The following is a 23,539-nucleotide window of genomic DNA, read 5'->3' as shown; positions in this document are numbered from 1 at the left end:
GTTTGAGATTAACATAAACCAGCAAGGAGTGGTGAGAAAAAGGTATGCCAAATTAATCTTATCTTTAGACAAGTTTACTTAAATGATAAAGTCAGAGAGTAAACAGACACAAGCAAATAGTTTCTGGAAAACTATTCACAATAACAAAATGTCAAACTAACTGCTTTTCTAGAACTCAAAGCGTGTGTTCTTCCTTTATACAGCACCATGTACGATCAGGATCTCATAAACAAATAACCTGGAGTTGTCTGCACTGTGACTCCTAAAGAAGCTTGACTACAACAGGTAAAAAAAAAATTTTATATCACTTGAAACATGATATTTTCATTCATTCATCATAGTACTCAAAATTTTGTCATCAGAAGACATTAGCTTTCTTAATAGCAGAACTGCATTCACTTTCTAACAGTTAACATTCTGCACAGTTAGCTTTTATCACTAAAAGAAACTTCTCTACGTAACATGTATTTTTGCTTTTGCTATACAATTATTAAAATAATTATCCATTATATAATGCAACTTTTTATACAGTCTATAGATGTAATTGTATAATATACATGAGTGAAATAGACCACACGTTAAAAAAATGGCCAGATACGTAACCAAACTTTATTAACTGAATTATTGTGCAAGCATACTAACGGCTTCCCTGGTGGCTTAGATGGTAAAGAATCTGCCTGCAATGCGAGAGACCTGGGTTGGGAAGACCCCTGGAGGAGGGCATGGCAACCCACTCCAGTATTCTTGCCTGGAGAATCCCCATGGACAGAGGAGTCCATGGGGTTGCAGAGTCGGACATAACTGAGTGACTAAGTACACACATACTAACATAGTACAAACATGTAAAAAAATACAAGCTATATTTTAAATTTGAAATCTAAAAAATACTTAATTTGTCAAATTTTCTTCTTGAAATTGATTACTTTTTTGATTGGAAATAGAAAACTGAAATGCTTTTTCCTACACTAATATGTCAATGTCCACATATACTGATAGGGAATAAGTAGCTACCTAAATGGAAATTTGGATAATGTTATCAATAAGAAAGTGGACTGAATGAGTAATGACTGACCAAAAGCAGTAAATGTCCACTACATCTGATATTCCAAATTTGTCTAGTAAGAATTTAGTATCACACTATACTACAGTTTAATTTGTAGTTCTTTAGTAACTTTAGTAATATTAATTGAGAAAGGCAAAATAAACAATGTTTTTCATTATCACAATGTTAAGAATCAGAAAACACATTCTTAAGAATTCAATCTTTAAATCTAAAATTTTGAGTATGTAGTTCATAAAATCAATTCCATCTCGGCAAATCAATTTCAGCATAGAAAAGAGAGTAAGGTTAGTCCCTGCCAAATAAGTTTCCCAAAGAAATGACTTCACTAAGAACATGTGAATTAAAATTTACCTTCACGTGGGGCTTCCCAGGTGGTCCAGTGGTTAAGAATCTGCCTTGCAACGAAGAGGACACTGGTTCAATTTCTTGTCTGGGAAGATCCCATTTACCACAGGACAACTAAGCCTAGGTGCTACAACTGCTGAGCCTGTGCTCTGGAGCCTGACAGCCGCAACTACTGAGCCCATGTCCAGCATGGTAACAACTGAAGACCCATGTCCTATAGCTCATACTCCGCAAAAAGAGAAGCCACTGCAATGTGATGCCCATGCACCACAACTAGAGGTGCAGCCACCATTCTCCTCCACTAGAGAAAGCCCATGCACAGCAACGAAGACCCAGCACGGACAAAAAAAACAATTAAAACTGTATATTCATGTAATTACTTACTTCAGATGTACAAGTTGGATTTAGAAAAGGCAGAGGAACCAGAGATCAAATTGCCAATATCCGCTGGATCACAGAAAAAGCAAGAGAATTTCAGAGAAAACATCTGCTTCACTGACTTATGTTAAAGCCTTTGACTATGTGAAAGTTTGACTTTCACAACAAACTGTGGAAAATTCTTTAAGAGATGGGAATACCAGACCACCTCACCTGTCTCCTGAGAAGCCTGTATGCAGGATAAGAAGCAACAGTTAGGATTGGACATGGAACCAAGGAGTGGTTCAAAACTGGGAAAGAAGTATGTCAAGGCTGTATACTGTCACCCTACTTATTTAACTTATATACAGAGTTAAGTACACCATGAGAAATGCCAGGCTGGAAAACTCACAAGCTAGAATCAAAACTGCCAGGAGAAGCATCAAAAACCTCATATATGCAGATGATACCACCCTTATGGCAGAAAGCAAAGAGCCTCTTGAAAAAAGTGAAAAAGGAGAATGAAAAAGCTGGCTTAAAACTCAACATTCAACAAACTAAGATCATGGCATCTGGTACCATCACTTCATGGCAAATAGATGGGAAAACAATGGAAATAGGAAGAGATTTTATTTCCTTGGGCTCCAAAATCACTGCAGTTGGTGACTGCAGCCATGAAATGAAAGGATGCTTGCTCCTTGGAAGAAAAGCTACAATAAGCCTAGACAGCATATTAAAAAGCAGAGACATTACTTTGCTGACAAAGGCCCATATAGTTAAAGCTATGGTTTTTCCAGTAGTCATGTAGGGATGTGAGAGTTGGACCATAAAGGCTGAGCGCCAAAAAACTGATGTTTTCAAACTCTGGTGCTGGAGAAGACTCTTGAGAGTCCCTTGGACAGCAAGATCAAACCAGTCGATCCTAAAAGTAATCAACCTTGAATATTCATTGGAAGGACTGATGCTGAAGCTGAAGCTCCAATCCTTTGGTCACCTAATGCAAAGAGCCTATTCATTGGAAAAGACCCAGATGCTGGGAAAGATTGAGAGCAAGAGGAGAAGGGGGTGACAGAGGATGAGATGGTTGGCTGGCATCACCAACTCAATGGACATGAGCTTGAGCAAACTCTGGGAGATACTGAAGGACAGGAAAGCCTGGCATGCTGCATGCAGTTCATGGGGTCACAGAGTCAGACATGACTTAGCAACTAAACAACAATATTCCATGATATAAATATACTACATTTTGCTTTTCTTTTCATTAGTTCATAGATATTTTGGTTATTTCCATATTTGATTATTAAAAATAATGCTTCTAGAAACATTCATATACCTGTGTTTATATGGATATGTTTCCTGTTTAACTCAGGATTGGAACTGCTGGGTCATATGGTAACTCTATTTAATTTATTCAGGAACTGACAGACAGTTTCTAAAGTAGCTGTACCATTTTACATTCCCACCAGCAGTGTATGAGGATTACAATTTTTCACATCCTTGTCAATTTCTGTTATTATCTTTTTCATTATAGCCATTCTAGTAGTATGAAGCAGTTTCTTATTGTGGTTTTAATTTGCATTCTCCTGATTGCTAACCATGTTCAGCACCTTTTCAAGTGCTTATTTCCCAGTAATTTTGATGAATACCAAAGCTTGAAAACCACTAAAGAGGTCTACAGGTATTAAGGTCCCTTCTGACATTAATAATCCCATGATGATAGAGCCAGAGGGGTGTATCATCTGCAGAACTACACTCGCACAGGCCTTCCAGTTCCACATGACACTGACCTGCAAGTTAACCTAGTCATCAACTCTGGTTTTACAAAACCCTATCTTAAAATGAAACTTTTTCCATTTATTTCTTAAAATTTTAATATATATTTTAAAATTGACTTGACTACTTATTGTTTATTCCTTGACTACTCCTTGGAAGGAAAGTTATGACCAACCTAGACAGCATATTAAAAAGCAGAGACATTACTTTGCCAACAAAGGTCCGTCTAGTCAAGGCTATGGTTTTTCCAGTAGTCAAGTATGGATGTGAGAGTTGGACTAGAAAGCTGAGTGCTGAAGAATTGATGCTTTGAACTGTGTTGTTGGAAAAGACTCTTCACAGAGTCCCTTGGACTACAAGGAGATCAAACCAGTCCATCCTAAAGGAAATCAGTCCTGGGTGTTAACTGGAAGGATTGATGTTGAAGCTGAAACTCCAGTATTTTGGCTACCTGATACGAAGAGCTGACTCATTGGAAAAGACCTTGATGTTGGGAAAGATTGAAGGCAGGAGAAGGGGACAACAGAGGATGAGATGGTTAGATGGCATCACTGACTCAATGGACATGAGTTTGGGTAAACTCCGGGAGCTGGTGATAGACAGGGTGGCCTGGTGTGCTGTGGTTCATGGGGTCGCAAAGAGTTGTACAGGACTGAGCGACTGAACTGAACTTATTGTTTAAATCAGTAAGCAAGCAGTTCCATCTTCTAGTTTGATTAGCACAATGCCAAATATTGTGCTTTGTGAATATGGATATAGATACAGATATAATTCAACTTATGTTAATGGAAACCTTAGAAAAATGTTAGTCTTTAAAGAAAAGAAAATCAATTCTTCTATACCTTTCATGATCCACCAGCAGTTTAACAATATTCAGACAGAAGTTCAGAGACATGCCAAAATGTAGAATTTCCATAAGAGCTAACAAAAAGAAAAAAATGAAATAATCACATCAGTTTCATTTTTGAGGAAGCTTAGCTATTTTTAATAATTTTCCTTTGTTAAAAATCTACTTTCTAAATGTTTTCCATATATCATGTATTGCCTAACAATTTATCAAAGCCTTTTTATATGCCAGTAATATCCAATGCTACAGAGAATGCAGTGAAGCAGGCAAAGTAACCTTTTGAAAAGCAATTCGAGTATATGCTAAAAACCCAGTGATTAAGAGCTTGGGATATGAAGTCAGTCAGACAGATCCATATTTGAAACCACTTGCCACTCTTATGGCCATCGTCAATTTAGTTAGTTTTTCTGGACTTTAGTTTTGCCATCTGTAAAGTGGGGAACAAATCACCAATCTCTCAGGGTTGTTGAGAGACTGACATGAGATAATACATGTAAATTACATAGCAAAAGAGCTAGCACTTAGTAAGTATTCAATAAATGACAGCTGCTATTATGATTCTCTTTATCTCAGAAATTGTACTTCTGAAAAGTCACCTGAAATAAATGTGGGGAGTAACAAACAAAGATATTATTAATAAAAGCAACGCAGATTATAATGACAATAAAAATGATGCATACTGAGTTTCCACTATACGATACTGACAAATTACTATGCAACCATTAAAACTGTTGAATATAGAACTGTGTTTTCCATTTAAAAAATGAATATGCACCAATATGAATTATAAGATTAGTAAAAAAATTGAAAAACAAAGGCTGTCTATAAATTCTGTAAAAGAGCAAATTAAGATAGAAAAACACTGAAAATAAAACCATCAAATTTCTAAAAGCGATTGTGTTTAGATTATTTATTCAACAAATAGCTAACAAGCATATTCTCTGTGCCAGGGAGCTGTGCTGGGAATCCAGCAGTAGGCAAAACACACAAAAATCTCTGCTGCCACGGAGCTGATATTCCAGTGCATGGTGGACAGTTAAGTATTTTTAGTATAATCCAAAAACTTCTTCAATGTGTATGTACTACCTTTTCATAATAAAAAACATTACATATTTTAAAAATGTCTACTTTCTCTACTATAAAAAATACTGGTGAAGTTCCAATGACAGTAGTTAGGTTGATTCTTAAAACTACTTTCATTAGCAAACAAATGAACATATAAAAATGCAAGTTTCATATATACCAATACTTTCAATATAACAAAATGAAAGATAATTGCATTATTTTAAACTATACAAAACTTAAATTCATGGAAGTTTCCTAGTTTATAATCTGATGTTGCAACTTCATTACTCTATCATGAGTATCTAGACTAAGTTAAGTAAAAACAGTCTAGAAATAAGAATAATTTCACTTAAAACTGTTTCTTTTCTACATTTTGATTTAAAAATATTTAATACGAATTAACTTCAAACTAGGTAACTCCAATAATCTCTCTGATCTTCCCACACTATATTACTTTGAATAAGACTATTCCTCTAATTGCTTAGTTGGTTTGTTTATTTCCATATTGTAAAATAAGAATGAAGTTGTCTTTCTGGCTCTGAAGAGATTTCAGCCTGTGCATATCTGAGCTGATACTATTACAGAGATGCAGAATGCTCTATGTATTTCAGATCCTGAGATCTCCTGATGATTGGCTAATATTCTAGAAATCACAGAAAGTTTCAGTACTACTAAATAGGCACTAAATTGACAGCAACTTCCAAATCTGATTAGTCCTACTTATTACAAAATTGCTATTATTTACTGGATAATCAGTTATTATACTAACATAATTTTATATACCAAAAATAATACAGCTCTGATTATATTTTATACAGTAAAAAATAAAGCATGTACACATTAAAACTTTTAAATTAGTTTTATGACTAAACATAATTGAAATACTGTTAAGAGGTCAGTGTGCATAGATACTTTGCCTCACTTAATTCCTCTATATAGTAGTAATAGTTAATAGTAGTAATCATAATAACTAAGTGATAGGTAATATTTATTGCACACTAACTACCTACCAAGCATGGAACTAAATGCTTTACATACTTTTTTCATAGAATTCTCAAAACAACACAATGAGATAGACATTAATATTATGTATTTTTTAAAGCCGAAGAAACTGAAGCACAAAAAATTTAAGTGACTTGACAAATGACTCAGAGCTGCATATCAGTTTATGCTGACATATGCACATTCTAGTTCCTTGAGAATTTCGAAAAACAAATAGCAATGTTTATACAGGTAACTGGGCTTCCTTGATAGCTCAGTTGGTATAGAATCCACCGACAATGACTCTTTGCGACCTCATGGACTGTAGCCTACAAGGCTCCTCTGTCCATGGGATTTTCCAGGCAATAGTACTGGAGTGGATTGCCATTTCCTTTGCCAGGGGATCTTCCCAACCCAGGGATCAAACCCGGGTCTCCCACATTGTAGACAGACGCTTTACCATCTGATCCACCAGGGAAATCACAATGTAGGACACCCCAGTTCAATTCCTGGGTCAGGAAGATCTGCTGGAGAAGGGATAGGCTACCCACTCCAGTATTCTTGGGCTTCCCTGTGGCTCAGTTGGTAAAGAATCCACCTGCAATGCGGGAGACCTGGGATCAATTCCTGGGTTGGAAAGATCCCCTGGAGAAGGGAAAGGCTACCCACTCCAGTATTCTGGCCTAGAGAATCCCTATAGTCCATGGGGTTGCAAATAGTTGGACACAACTGGGCGACTTTCACATTCACTTCACAGACAAGGAATTATAAAAGGCACAGCATTGCAAAGGCTTTTTCTATCAATAGGTATCTTTTTTCATGATGGGTAGCTGCAATTTTCTGCTAGACTAAACGAAAACTGATAGCTTTTACTTAGCTCTTTTTTTCTTTACTACTTGCTAAATTTGCTACTGTGTTCTCTTCCTTCTCCTTTGCTTCCTGACAATCTTATGTACTCAGTTTCTTTCTCAGTCACCATCAAATTATACCTATGCTAGTATAACACAAAATATCTTACAGTCAACAAATTGGTATTAATATTTCTGTATACTTTTCACACACAGATATGTTACTTACTTTGAAAAAGTTCTTGACTAGCCATTTCACTCTTCAAGAGGATTTTCACCTTTAAGAAAAGCCCAACTGGATGTAACTCTTCCTATTTTAAACACAGAAATCACAATGATATTAACTGTAGAATGCAAAAGACAATTTTCAAGTAATTGCCTATTTCACTAAACCACACCAAGATTACTGATGATCAAAGAAAATCAAAATTATGAAAGACCAAATCATAATATCCAGTCTATCCATGAGGCTATTTTCTGATATTTTATTCAATCTAAATGGAATACCTGGAAAAGAATATGTAAACACATCTATTGAGTGGCAAGCATTTAATGGCAAGGTCAATATTTAAACTGTGAGAATATAAGACCATATTCTTATCTTGGTAAGCAAAACCTTACACATCAATTAGATCTGCTTTCTTTCGAAATCTTAATAACTAAAGTCCTTTACAAATAATGGTTGAATGAAATAAACATACTGTCTTTCCTATAGGATATGCCTGTCACATTTACTATTAATAATAATATACTCAGAATGGTTTTTCCAAGTCCTTGCTACTTGGACTTAGTTCTACTTCTGCCAGACAGTGAACATATTGAAACAGCTGTCTACGATTAAAAGTGCAGGCTAGGCTCACAGAACAGAATTTTTCTTTCTACATTAATCAACCTCTACGTGGACATTATATTGATTAGTTCCATGCTTTGTAAATTCATGTGTGAGATGCCTGAGGAATGGAAAGTTAGGGAAAGCAACCACAGGTATTATAACCATTTGCAAATAATGATGATATCAATACAAGAATAAACTAAGAATGCATTATAATTTCTTACATTACCATCTTTCCTAATGGGCATATTTGAATATATCTTGAGCTCAAAACATGTTTTATATACTAGCAATGAACAATCCAAAAGTGAAGGTAAGAAAATAATTCCATTTATAATAGCAACAAAAAAGAATAAAATACATAGGGATGAATTTTTAAAATTTCTACACTGAAACTTATAAAACACTATTGTAAGAAAATGAAGAAGACCTAAATAAATGAAAACACATCTCATATTCTTGGATTGGAAAACTTATAATTGTTTAGATAGAAGTAATCTCCCAATTGATCTATGAATTCAATGCAATCAAATTCCCAGCTGGCATCTTTGTAGAAATTGATAGGCTAATTCCCAAATTCATATGAAAGTGCAAGGAATGTCAAAACAACCTGGAAACAGAACAAAGGATGATGACTCATACTTGCAATTCCAAAGAGGTATACCACTTTACCTTCAGCGATCAGTGCAAAGATATAGAGGAAAACAAGATCTTTTCAAGAAAATTAGAGATAACAAGGGAACATTTCATGCAAAGATGGGCACAATAAAGGACAGATGGTATGGACCTAACAGAAGCAGAAGACGTTAAGAAGAGGTGGCAAGAATACACAGAAGAACTGTACAAAAAAGATCTTCACGACCAAGATAATCAGGATGGTGTGATCACTCACCTAGAGCCAGACATCCTGGAATGTGAAGTCAAGTGGGCCTTAGAAAGCATCACTATGAACAAAGTTAGTGGAGGTGATGGAATTCCAGTTGAGCTATTTCAAATCCTGGAAGATGATGCTGTGAAAGTGCTGCACTCAATATGCCAGCAAATTTGGAAAACTCAGCAGTGGCCACAGGACTACAAAATGGTCCGTTTTCATTCCAAGCCCAAAGAAAGGCAATGCCAAAGAATGCTCAAACTACCACTCAAACTACCACACAATTGCACTCATCTCACATGCTAGAAAAGTAATGCTCAAAATTCTCCAAGCCAGGCTTCAGCAATACGTTAACCGTGAATTTCCAGATGTCCAAGCTGGTTTTAGAAAAGGCAGAGGAACCAAAGATCCAAACTGCCAACATCCGCTGGATCATCAAAAAAGTGAGAGAGTTCCAGAAAAACATCTATTTCTGCTTTATTGACTATGCCAAAGCCTTGACTGTATGGATCACAATAAACTGTGGAAAATTCTGAAAGAGATGGGAATAGCAGACCACCTGACCTGCCTCTTGAGAAACCTGTATGCAGGCCAGGAAGCAACAGGTAGAAGTGGACATGGAACAACAGACTGGTTTCAAATAGGAAAAGGAGTAAGTCAAGGCTGTATATTGTCACCCTGCTTATTTAACTTATATGCAGAGTACATCATGAGAAATGCTGGGCTGGAAGAAGCACAAGCTGAAATGAAGATTGCCGGGAGAAATACCAATAACCTCAGATATGCAGATGACACCACCCTTATCGCAGAAAGTGAAGAGGAACTAAAAGACCTCTTGATGAAAGTGAAACAGCAGAGTGAAAAAGTTGGCTTAAAGCTCAACATTCAGAAAACTAAGATCATGGTATCTGGTCCCATCACTTCATGGGAAATAGATGGGGAAACAGTGGAAACAGTGTCAGATTTTATCTTTTTGGGCTCCAAAATCACTGCAGATGGTGACTGTAGCCATGAAATTAAAAGATGCTTATGCCTTGGAAGGAAAGTTATGACCAACCTAGATAGCATATTCAAAAGCAGAGACATAACTTTGCCAACAAAGGTGCGTCTAGTCAAGGCTATGGTTTTTCCTGTGGTCATGTACGGATGCGAGAGTTGGACTGTAAAGAAAGCTGAGTGCCGAAGAATTGATGCTTTTGAACTGTGTTGTTGGAGAACACTCTTGAGAGTCCCTTGGACTGCAAGGAGATCCAACCAGTCCATTCTAAAGGAGATCAGCCCTGGGATTTCTTTGGAAGGAATGATGCTAAAGCTGAAACTCCAGTACTCTGGCTACCTCATGCGAAGAGTTGACTCATTGGAAAAGACCCTGATGCTGGGAGGGATTGGGGGCAGGAGGAAAAGGGGACGACAGAGGATGAGATGGCTGGATGGCATCACAGACTCGATGGACGTGAGTCTGAGTGAACTCCGGGAGTTGGTGATGGACAGGGAGGCCTGGCGTGCTGCGATTCATGGGGTCACAAAGAGTCGGACACGACTGAGTGACTGAACTGAACTGACTGATATCACTTTACACTGACATCAGTTGTGGATAAGAATTTCCAGTGTTCCATATCCTTGTTAACACTTGGAATTACTGGACTTCTAAGTTTTTGTCCACCTAGTGGGTATTACAACCACTTTAAGGTGTTCCTCTTATCCTCCAAGCACCTTACTGTAAGGCTTTCATAACATTCAGCTTCTATAAAACTAAATGCTCCTTTTTCTACACTCTCTCTTTAAGGAATCTTACACATTTTCCAGACTTCAAATATAGATTAAAGTGAAAGAAAGTGAAAGTAGAGTCACTCAGTCGTGTCCAACTCTTTGGGACCCCGTGGACTGTAGCCCTCCAGGCTCCTCCGTCCATGGGATTCTCCAGGCAAGAATACTGGAGTGGGTTGCCATTTCCTTCTCCAGGGGATCTTCCCAACCCAGGGATCGAACCCAGGTCTCCCGCATTGCAGGCAGACGCTTTAACCTCTGAGCCACCAGGGAAGCTCCTTCGGTTAAAAAAAAAAATCTGCTGCAAGACCTTTCTTTAGGTAAGAGCTATGCTGTGCTGTGCTTAGTTGCTCAGTCGTGTCTGACTCTTTGCGACCCCATGGAGTGTAGTCTGCCATGCTCCTCTGTCCACGGGGATTCTCTAGGCAAGAATACTGGAGTGGGTTACCATGCCTTCCTCCAGGGGATCTTCCCAACCTAGGGTCTGAATCCAGGTTGCCCACATTGCAGGTCAATTCTATATCATGTGAGCCACCAGGGAATCAGAGGAATACTGGAGTGGGTAGCCTATCCATTCTCCAGGGGAACTTCCCAACCCAGGAATCGAACTGGGGTCTCCTGCATTGCAAGTGTCTTCTTTACCAGCTGAGCTACTGGGGAAGCCCCACAAATACATAACCTGAGTCTAATCATTAAAAAATCAGATAAATCTCAAATTAAGAATTTTCACTTAAAACAAGGTGGGGAGCTACTGTATTCTTCTAAAATATCAATGACACAAAAGTCAAAATAAAGGCTACAGAAATGTTTCAGATTACAGGAAACTTAAGAGACATGTCACATAAATGATCCCATACTCATCATATATTAGAGAGAAAAACATGCTATAAACTTCAATACTGAGTGCATATAATATATATTATTATTACAGATATATCAATATATTACCCTCAATAACATGAATGCATGAATTATATTTTCTCAATAATATAGAGAGTTATATATTCAGGTATGACCATTCAGGTACGACGTAAATCAAATCCCTTCCAATTATACAGTGGAATTGACAAATAGATTCAAGGGATTAGATTTGATAGAGTGCCTGAAGAAATATGGACAGAGGTTCATGACATTGTACAGGAGGCAGTGATCAAGACCATCCCCCCCAAAAAGGAAATGCAAAATGGCAAAATGGTTGTCTTAGGAGGCCTTACAAATAGCTGAGAAAAGAAGAGAAGCAAAAGGTAAAAGAGAAAAGATATACCCATCTGAATGTAGAGTTCCAAAAAATAGCAAGGAGAGATAAGAAAGCCTTCCTCAGAGATCAATGCAAAGAAATAGAGGAAAACAAAAGAATGGGAAAGACTAAAGATCTCTTCAAGAAAATTAGAGATACCAAGGGAACATTTCATGCAAAGATGGGCACAATAAAGCACAGAAACGGTATGGACCTAACAGAAGCAGAAGATATTAAGAAGAGGTGGCAAGAATACACGGAAGAACTATACAAAAAAGATCTTAATGATCCAGATAACCACGATGGTGTACTCACTCACCTTGAGCCAGACATCCTGGAGTGTGAGGTCAGGTGGGCCTTAAGAAGCATCACTACGAACAAAGCTAGAGGAGGTGATGGAACTCCAGTTAAGCCACTTCAATACCTAAAAGATGATGCTGTAAACTGCAGCACCCAGTATGCCAGCAAATTTGGAAAACTCAACAGTGGACACAGGACTGGAAAAGGTCAGGTTTCATTCTAAACTCAAAGAAAGGCAATGCCAAAGAATGCTCCAACTACCGCACAACTGCACTCATCTCACACGCTAGCAAAGTAATGCTCAAAATTCTCCAAGCCAGGCTTCAACAGTACATGAACCAAGAACTTCCAGATGTTCAAGTGGGTTTTAGGAAAGGCAGAGGAACCAGAGATCAAATTGCCAACACCCGTTGGATCATCAAAAAGCAAGAGAATTCCAGAAAAATATCTACTTCTGCTTTGTTGACTACACCAAAGCCTTTGACTGTGGATCATGACAAACTGTGGAAAATTCTTAAAGAGATGGGAATACCAGACCACCTTACTTACCTCGTGAAAAATGTGCATGCAGCTCAAGAAGAAACAGTTAGAACTGGACATGGAACAACAGACTGGTTCCAAATAGGGAAAGGAGTACGTCAAGGCTGTATACTGTCACCCTGCTTATTTAACTTATATGCAGAGTACATCATGAGAAAGGCTGGGCTGGATGAAGCCCAAGCTGGAATCAAGATTGTGGGAGAAATATCAATAACCTCAGATATGCAGATGACACCACCCTTATGGCAGAAAGTGAAGAAGAAATAAAGAGCCTCTTGATGAAAGTGAAAGAAGAGAGTGAAAAAGTTGGCTTAAAACTCAACATTCAAGAAATGAAGACTGTGGCATCCTGTCCCATTACTTCATGGCAATAGAGGGGAAATAATGGAAACAGTGACAGACTTCATTTTTTTGGGCTCCAGAATCACTGCAGATGGTGACTGCAGCCACAAAATTAAAAGACGCATGCTCCTTGGAAGAAAAGCTATGATCAACCTAGAGAGCATATTAAAATCAGAGACATTACTTTGCCAACAAAAGTCCATCTACTCAAAGCGATGGTTTTTCCATTAGTCATGTATGGATGTGAGAGGTGGACTATAAAGAAAGCTGAGTGCCAAAGAACTGATGCTTTTGAACTGTGGTGTTGGAGAAGATTCTTGAGAGTCCCTTGGACTGCAAGGAGATCCAACCAGTCCATCCTGAAGGAAATCAGTCCTGAATATTCATTGGAAGGACTGATGCTGAAGCTGAAACTCTAATACTCTGGCCACCTGATGTGAAAAACTGACTCATTTGAAAAGACCCTGATGCTGGGAAAGACTGACGGCAAGAGGAGATGGGGACAACAGAAGATGAGATGGTTGGATGGCGTCACCAACTCAATGGACATGAGTTTGAACAAGCTCCAGGAGTTGGTGATGGACAGGGAAGCCTAGTGTGGTGCAGTCCGTGGGGTCGCAAAGAGTCGGACTTGACTGAGTGACTAAACTGAACTGAACAATATAGAGAAATAGAATGCACAAAATGTTAATAACAGTTGATGCTGGGTAAAGTATATAGGCAAGTATTCTTCACACTATTATTCTTTCAGTCTTTCTCTAGCTTTCAAATTGTTTACAAATAAAACTCTTTTACATGTACACTGCCACAGAAATCCTAACACACCCAGTTTATTGATATCTATGATCAATAATTAGCCTATTAAATGTGATATGTCAGGACTAAGGCAGATGAACAATTATTGTTATAAAAATTGCAACTTCTACATCTACTGAACAAAAACACATACTGAAAAGGAGCCATGTAGCCAGTACGCAACCACCTCAATTGTCTTGGATTCTATTTTTTTATTCAGACTTGCATCTGAGCAAATGCAAAACAAAACAGGATGCAACTTTTGAAAATGTTCATGTATATTAATATTTTTAAACTAAAAATTTAATATAAAAGAAGCTTTTCAGCATTTATAACCCCATCCATGTGACATAAATTTCAAGAAAATATAGTTCAAATAAATGGTCTCTCAATTTAATATCCTGATTAAACTATCCCTTTCATGCATCCCATCTTGTTGAAAAAAAAAACCTTTAAAAATATATTAGTATATTTAATTGCCTTACAGAATAAGATACATTGATCCTAACTGAATCTCTTTTTAAACAGTCATCAGTCTATCAGTGTTCCTTGTTCAGGAGTATAAAGTATGTACACGTGTATGTATGTATATGTGTGTGTGTTTGTATGTATAAGTATGAGCTAATGTGAAACACTGATGTTTTTTAAACTAAATCTCATTATCTATTTTATCATCATTTCTTTTCTACCCTAAAATTTACTCACAGTAGACAACACTTTCTGTTCTGTACAAAAGAGAATTTTTTCAAAAATATCTGTTGTCATAGAAGTATATTTTATTTTTCCTTTCTGCCCTGCAGAAGAAACTGTCACAATATGTTATTTTTTAAAAAAGGAATACTGGAGCACATGTCTAAACTGGATTTCAAAATGTGAATCAATGCTTTCAAAATTGCATTAAGATAATATTCAAAGTAAAAACTTCTTATACCTTGTTTGCTAGGTTTATAATGTTGAGGGCCTTATCATAATATTCGCTGCTGTCCAAATCCAAATAAGCAGTGGCCAGTAAGCGCAGGACTTTAGCCTGTAATTGAAAATAGAAAACACACACACACATAATTGAGGGTTAGACTGCAATACAACAGCTGACTATGATTTACACAGTGACAGGCATTTCTCAAACCTCAGTCATAATTATGAAATATCATTTCCTTAAGCAACGACATAGTCTTAGGATATATCTCATCATTACGTTACCCACACCAAACACCGTCTGAGAATTTTATAGTAATAATTTAAATTTAATATAATTTTGTTAATATAATTATTTTCTTAACAGTTTTCTAGTGCTAAAGTACTTTATCATTCCCACTTTAAAAATAAGGAAATCAAAGCCCAGCAATATTTAGTGTAATCATCTTATCACCTACTGTTTTGGTAGCATTATATTAGGCATCCATCAAAAGCAATAATTAGAAAGCCATAACTCTTCTCTCAAAGTCTTTACAGCCTAGTTGAGATTAACCAACTGGACCATTATTTCAGTAGGAACAGATACTCTTTCCTATAGGGAAGATTTCTCCCAACTCAGCCAAGTTTTAAAATTAATAAAGTATTTCTTAATTAAGTCAGTTTCTCCAGTCAGGTCTACATTGATAAGGAGAGTAATTCTAGTCAGCACAAACTTGTTTAACTACAGATTCACATTTTGAAAGAAGGAGCCCTATTTCCATGAATATTCTACCTTTAAGTATAGTGAGGAAAGTAGGACCAGGCAAAGGTGGTCTTCTAACTTAAAAAAAAAAATGTTAAGTACATTATGTCTCTGTGAATCTTTGAGAAAGGACATTTAGGGTGTCACATCTTTTGAGTTTTTTAATTTAAGAACTAAGACAGATATAATATACTTAATATCATTATTATTATCGTGGAACAACTTTCAACTTATAAACTCCTCCAGAGGACTTTGATGGAGTAATTATGGCATCTCTGAAAGAGACTGCAGTTATTCTATAATAGTAAAAGGGTCAAATAATCAGAAAGATAACACAAAATGGATGAATCTCAAAACTATTATGTTAAGCAAAAGAAGCCAGAAATAAAAAGAGTAAAAACTGTTCAAGAAAAGCCAAAAATAATCTATAGCAATAAAAATCAGAATACTGGTTTTATCAGGAGGGTAGGAATAGCTGTTAACTGTAAAGGGGCCAAGGTAACTTTTGAGGGTGATGGAAATGTCTGTATCTTGATCTGTGTGGTACTTGCAAGACTATATAGATAAACTGAAATTCATCATGCTGTAAACTCTTTAACATTTGTACAGTTCAGTTGAGTCGCTCAGTCGTGTCCGACTCTTTGAGACCCCATGAACTGCGGCATGCCAGGCCTCCCTGTCCATCACCAACTCCCAGAGTTCACCCAAACCCATGTCCATCAAGTCTGTGATGCCATCCAGCCATCTCATCCTCTGTCGTCCCCTTCTCCTGCTGCCCTCAATCTTTCCCAGCATCAGGGTCTTCTCAAATGAGTCAGCCAGCTCTTTGCATCAGGTGGCCAAAGTATTGGAGTTTCAGCTTCCACATCAGTCCTTCCAATGAATAACCAGGACTGATCTCCTTTAGGATAGACTGGTTGGATCTCCTTGCAGTCCACAGGACTCTCAAGAGTCTTCTCCAACATCACAGTTCAAAAACATCAATTCTTCGTCGCTCAGTTTTCTTTATAGTCCAACTCTCCCATCCATACATGACCACTGGAAAAACCACAGCCTTGACTAAATGGACCTTTGTTGACAAAGTAATGTCTCTGCTTTTCAATATGCTGTCTAGGTTGGTCGTAACTTTATCTCATATATATATGTATATATAAGTTATACCCCAATATAGTATTGCTAGCATGAAAGAAAAACTATTTCATAATCTTACTTCTCCATACCTTACAATATGAATATTAGGTTATCAATTACACATAATTCCTATCTTCCATCTTCATTTCCTCCTTCAGATGTCTTCTCAACTAGATCCTTTACCTCGAATTCCCTTTTCCCTCCCTTTTAACTATACGAACTCCATCTGCTTTTCAGGTCTATCTCCTACCAGAAGATTTCCTTTTTTTATTCTTTTGTTTATTGGTTATGCTGGGTCTTCAGTGCTGCGTGGCTTTTCTTTGATTGCAGCAAGCAGCGGCTACTTTCTAGTTGTGGTGTGCAGGCTTCTCATTGTGGTGGCTTCTCTTGCTGTGAAGCACAACCTTTAGGGTGCAAGGGTTTCAGTAGTTGTGGCTCAAGGGCTCAGTAGTTGCAGTTCCCAGGCTCTAGAGCACAGGCTCAATAGTTGTGGTGCACAGGCTTAGCTGCTCCATAGCATGCGGGATCTTCCTGGACTAGGGATAGAACCCATTTCTCCTGCACTGGCAGGTAGATTCTTTACCACTGAGCCACCAGGGAAGTCATCAGAAGACTTCTTCAAATATTCTAGTCAACACTAATATTTCCCTATTCTGCATACCCTTCTGCATACTTCAGCTTAGTACCACACAGTCTGTCACTTATTTTTCTCAAGTTGTCTCACTTGTTACTTTTTTTTTTAAATCTTCTCTTTACATTTTAACTGAAGTAAAAAATCCATACAGAAAAAGTTCAATAATCTCAATGGTACAACTCAGAATTTTCTCCAAATGAACAAACATATATTAACAACACAGAAATCAAGAAATAGAACATTAGTCTCATCTCATACCTCTTTTCAGACACTATTCAAAACAACAGTAACCAATTATCTGACTTTTAACACCATGTATTAGGTCTACCTGCTTTTGGCATTCATATTTATGTAAATATACAGTATATACTACCTTGTATTTTGCTCTGTTCAACATTATTATATGTGAGGACATCCACATAGTTACAATTATTGTAATCTATTCTCATTGCTATATATGAGACTATCTAATATATGACACTACCATAATATAATCTTATTATTTTTAATTGTGGCAAAATACATATAACAAAAATTGATCATTTTAACCATTTTTAAGTTCATGGTTCAGTAATATTAAGAATAGTCACACTTCTGTACAACCATCACCATCATACATCTCCAGAACTCTTTTAATCTTACAAAATTGAAACTCTATACTCATTAAACAATAATTCACCATGTTCTCCTCTCTCCAAACCTCTGCAACTACCATTCTATTTTCTGTCTCTGTGAATCTGAGAAACCAAGATACCTCATTGAAATGGAATCATACAGTATGTCTTTTTGTGAATGGCTTACTTCGCTTAGCATAATGTCCTCAAGGTTCACCTATGTTGTAGCATGTGTCAGAAATTCTTTCCTTTTCATGGCTGAATAATATTCCATTGTATTCACTTATATTAGTTTCATCTTTTAAACATAAGCTTCTTAAGGATAGAGGCAATGTTTTATGCTTCTCTTTTATTCCCTATCTACCACAATGCTAGCTGTATATAAGTATTAAGTTCCATTTAGATTGATATAATAATGGTAAGAAGCAGAGATGGATATTCAAAAAAACTCCATTTTGTTCTGGCATTTATTAAATTAGCTTTATATAAGACTTATTACATAATCACATTTTATTTGATTAAATAGTAAAATTAAACTTCCATACCAGGCATGTACTATCTGAGTGGTTACAGGAAACCTAAAATTTTTGAGCATGTAAATAAAAGCTAAAACATATATAGCCAAACATTGTCCTAAGCACTTTACATGTATTAACTCATAAGTATAAGAATCTACCTGGATGGTAGATTCTACAAGTTTATCAACTTTATAGAAACTAACACAATGAGATATTAAGTGAGGTGCCCAATGAACACTCAGAAATAGAGATGGATTATTATAAATTTATTAAAATAACATAAACTGTATTTCTTCAATCTATTTCTGCAATATTTAACATGATCCTTACCAGCATTTCTGGCTCAACAGAATTCCTATCCGTCCTCCCAATATCATAGCTTTGGCTGTAATTTAAAAAGGAAAAAAACACATATATATACACATTTATTTCAAATTATACTTTTTTTCAATATTACATATTACTAAGAAGACATGTGATAATTATACTTAATTGCAATTTTTCTATTTTGTACTACAACAGATTATTAGCCAATTAATACATAAAAATCAATTGTATAAGGCAATATTTTCTAACTTTATAAAACCACAATTTCCTCAGGATATATATTCAATAAATCAACACCATAATTACAGTATTGCTCTTCTCCATTTGGCTATATATACTATATAAAACTGTTTTACATGTGTGTACAAGCCCTTACTTTATGAGCACATTTTAAAGTGTAAGAAATATATTTTTATAATAAAACAAATATAAGAGTTTCATGAAAACAAATGTTTCGGCAATATTTATTATGTTTCACAACACCCTTGTGACACACAATATTAGTTCCATTTTACAGCTGAATGAACCAGTTTAGCAGTTAAGTGATTTCTAATATTTCCTAGATTAATACTGAAAATGAGAGCAAGGGGTTGGGGAGAGAAGAAATTTGACTTTCAGTTATCTGCTTTAATTACCATACTATATTATCTACGGGACATTCTGATAACCACAAATAATGTATGAATATGAGCCTCAGGTTTCCAAAACACCTAAAAGTAAAACAAAGATCACTCACCATAAAATTGGTATTCCAAGGAAGGAAGTCAATAAACTTTTGGTGAACTGTACTAAATTGAAGTTATTGCTTTGAAGATTTCTTTTAAAAAACTCTGAAAGACCCAGAGCTACCAAACTGAGTTTTCAGCTTGTTAACGAAGGTATAAAGCTGGCCTATATTATAATAGCCTCACTGAAAGCCCTGTTTCATAGAGGTCTCCGTTGGTACATTAAACCTTCTACTTCCAGTTTTTAAAATAATCAATGAAAACAGAACTTCTGCAACCGTGGTATTAAGAAGTTCTTGGACCCTCTCTCCCCAGTGAAACAACCATCTGCCTGGATAAATCATTAAAACAACCATTTAAGGTCTCTGGAAAGTGTCCTAAGGGCATACAGCAATCGAAAAACATTTATTAAACAAAAACCAACAGAATTTCAGTAAAAACAGTGAGAGTCTCTGGCATTTGAGCCATGACCTGCTCCTATCCACACTACCTCCATGTGATGGCTCCAGATGAGTGCTGTCAAGAAAAGAATTAGGAAGTGGGGTGGGGAGATGAGTGAACTAGGTGACAGAAATCAAGAGGCACAAGCTTCCAGTTTTAAAATAAATAAGTCATGGAGACATAATGTACAGTATAGGGAATACAGGCAACTAAACTTGTGGTGATCATTTTGTAAGATACAAAAATATCAAGTCACCATGTTGTACACCTGAAACTGATATAATGTTGAAAGTCAATTATACTCCAATTTAAAACAAAAAATAAGTGGGAATTCCCTCCTCCTCCAAGTCCTAGACTCAGGCCGCTAGACTCTCTTATCTTCCCCAGAACTGTGATGCAGAAGTACTATCACGGGTAGGAACAATGAAAGGACTGGGTCTTCCTTTCCCCAACTCAGTTCTCACTCTTAGACTAAGGGCTCTACCCCAGGTGTTAACAGCTGATCACCTTCACAGCTGGCTCTTGGGGCAGAGGCTCCAGGAATGGAAGGCATACTAATAAGATTAGGGGCTACCATCTCTACAAAGTCTACTGCAGGAGGTACTACCACACTCCTGCCACCAACTGCAGCACTGTGGCACAGTTTCTGCCCAAGGGAAGAAGTAGGCAATAAAGAGGAAGAGCTCAGCATTTCTGCCTAAGGGAAATGACTTGAAAACCAAGCAAGGAGAGAGAGACTCCTGCCTAAAGGTATAGTCAAAAACAGTGGAGATCTTAGCCATGCTTGATTAAGGAGGAGGCTATGCATGTGGTGGGGGCTTCCCCGGTGGCTCAGAGGTTAAAGTGTCTGCCTGGAATGTGGGAGACTGGGGTTTGATCCCTGGGTCGGGAAGATCCTCTGGAGAAGGAAATGGCAACCCACTCCAGTACTCTTGCCTGGAGAATCTCATGGAGGGAGGAGCCTGGTAGGCTACTAGTCCGTGGGATCACAAAGAGTCAGACACGACTGAGCAACTTCACTCACTCATGCATGTGGTGGGGAAGGGGGTATGTGGGAAATCTCTGTACCTTCCTCTCAATGTTGCTATAATCTTAAAAGTGTCCTAAAAAACTTCTGTCTTAAAAAAATGAAATCACATTCATTTCTGGGGGGTAAGAGGTGGTGGGTAGTGTTGGAGACTACTCACTCAGGCATGACCAGAGAGAGAACATATTGACTACTAGCCCCTGGCTGAATACAGGGCAAAATAATGAACTCACTGAACTGTGAAGACAGTCTTTAAGCCAAACACATAATCAAAAGGAAAGGGTGAAAATCAAACTGGCTAAGTGGGCTTAAAATAACCTTTGACCAACATGGGGTTTATGTTTCCAGATGCAGGGGTGAACCCCAGAGAGCCATGAAAAGACAAAAACAGGAGAAAAAACTCTCAGCAGGGACATTAGAGGTCATATACTGTAAGAAAAACAGACCTCACAGAATTAGTCCAGTCAGGTGAACTAACAAATAGATGACCAAACAAACAATAAAAGAACAGTAACTACCAGAAAAGAGGGAGATAGGTATCCAAACTTGCCACAATATATTATCCAAAATGTCTAGTTTTCAACAAAATATTACATGACATACAATAAAACAGTGACTCATAGAGAGGAATAGGAGAAAGCAATAGAAACTGCCTTTGAGAAGTCTTAATACACTTATTAGAAAAATACTTCAAAGAAGCTATTGGAAATATGTTCAAAAAACTTGAGGAAACCATGTTTAAATAAAGGAAGATATGGTAACAGTGATTCATCAAATAGAGAATAAGAATATATTGATTAAATGATCAAAATAATTTTAAAAAGTAGAAATTCTCAAGCTGAAAAGTACAATAATTGAAATGAAAAATTCACCAGAAGAGGCTAAAAGTAGATCTGAGCAGGCAAAAAGAGAATAAACAAACGTGCAGATAGATTGATAGTGATTATACAAATCTAAACAATAAAACATAGATGAGAAAAAAAGAAAAATGCCTCAGAGAAATGTGGGACATCATTAAGCACACCAACATAAGCATAATTAGAGCACCAAAAGGAGGGAGGCAAGAGAAAGGGATAGGAAACATATTCAAAGAAACAATGGCTGAAAATGTCCCAAATTTGACGGAAAAAAAAAATAATCTACTCGGTAAAGAATCTGCCTACAGTGCAGAAGACCCCCGTTCGATCCATGGGTCAGGAAGATCTGTTGGAGAAGAGGTAGGCTACCCATTCCAGTATTCTTGGGCTTCCCTTGTGGCTCAGTTGGTAAAGAATCTGCCTGCAATGTGGGAGACTTGGGTTTGATTCCTGGCTTGGGAAGATCCCCTGGAGAAGAGAAAGGCTACCCACTCCAGTATTCTGGCCTGGAGAGTTCCTTGGACTCTATAGTCCATGGGGTCACAAACAGTCGGACATGACTGACTTTCACTTTCACTGCTTTTCACACATTAAGAAGCTTAATAGGCTCCACGTAGGATAACACAAAGAAATCCATACTCAAACACATTATGGTCAAATTATTCAAAGAGAAAATACTGAAAACAATAATAGACAAATGTTTCATCATGTAAAAGGGAATGATACATGTAAAGTCAGATTAACAGCTGACTCATCACAAAAAATGGGGGCAATGGCAGGGATAACTAATTAAAAAACTACAAATAAGAACCCTATATTATATATCTAGCTCTTCTGGTAGACCCCAAGGACACCACAGAATATAGCTTTTTAATTACTGAACTAGATGATCTGTAAGAGTTCTCACAGCTATAAAGTGTTATGTATAATAAATTATCTTATTAAAATTGCTACTATATAATTTGTTATATTTCCACAAGATGGCGCTAATATATTTCCATTTTCCATCAAAACATGTCTATTTCTATAGTTAATAATGTAATCATAGTCTATTATTACATACTCTTAACTTTTCAAAGTACTGTTGTATTATTTATGCTATCTTCATTGCCAAGTCATCTACACAAATAATGCTGAACTAATATTTCAGATGAGTAAATCAAAGCACATAGTAGTTACGTAAGTGATCCAAGGTCACAAATTTCATTAGTAATAGATTTTCTAATGTTAGTTCTATGATCTTTCTCTAGATCACACTGCCTGATTACAGATAATGGTGTCAAATTCTCAAGGTGTCAGGCTGAGAACAGAAGCAAAATTAAAGCAACGAATATTAAATAGCATTAAAACTGATACAAACTTCCCTTGGGCTCATATAACTGAACCATTAATATTACTGCACACAAGTACATTTATGCATATTTCCTTTGCTGTTTCCCTTATTTCTTATCAGAAGACCTTGGCATTATATATTACTATACAACCATAGTTAAAGCTCAATATTGAAAAATATCTCATTAACACTGTCCTTATTGTAAACATAATAACTATATTTTAAAATGATCATAGAAGGACTTCACTGGAAGTCCAATGGTTTAGACTCCATGCTTCCAATGCAGGGGGTGTGGGTTTGATCCCTGGTCAG

The 23,539-nt window shown here is 36.8% G+C and overlaps 1 protein-coding gene across 1 annotated transcript in view; it reads right to left on the bottom strand.

Moving 5' to 3' along the window:
- The window catches only part of TEX11 (testis expressed 11), a 220,582-nt gene that overhangs the window by 129,677 nt on the left and 67,366 nt on the right, over positions 1-23,539 (bottom strand). Inside the window, exons 9-12 of the mRNA XM_068963198.1 lie at positions 18,848-18,902; positions 14,895-14,990; positions 7,509-7,590; positions 4,381-4,459 (exon numbers count right to left, since the gene is read on the bottom strand). Coding sequence (XP_068819299.1) covers positions 4,381-4,459; positions 7,509-7,590; positions 14,895-14,990; positions 18,848-18,902 — 312 coding nt within the window. The remainder of the gene's footprint in view (positions 1-4,380; positions 4,460-7,508; positions 7,591-14,894; positions 14,991-18,847; positions 18,903-23,539) is intronic.

Source organism: Capricornis sumatraensis, chromosome X (assembly GCF_032405125.1).
Source record: "Capricornis sumatraensis isolate serow.1 chromosome X, serow.2, whole genome shotgun sequence".
Lineage (NCBI taxonomy): Eukaryota > Metazoa > Chordata > Mammalia > Artiodactyla > Bovidae > Capricornis > Capricornis sumatraensis.
This window is presented reverse-complemented; position numbering and strand designations above follow the sequence as displayed.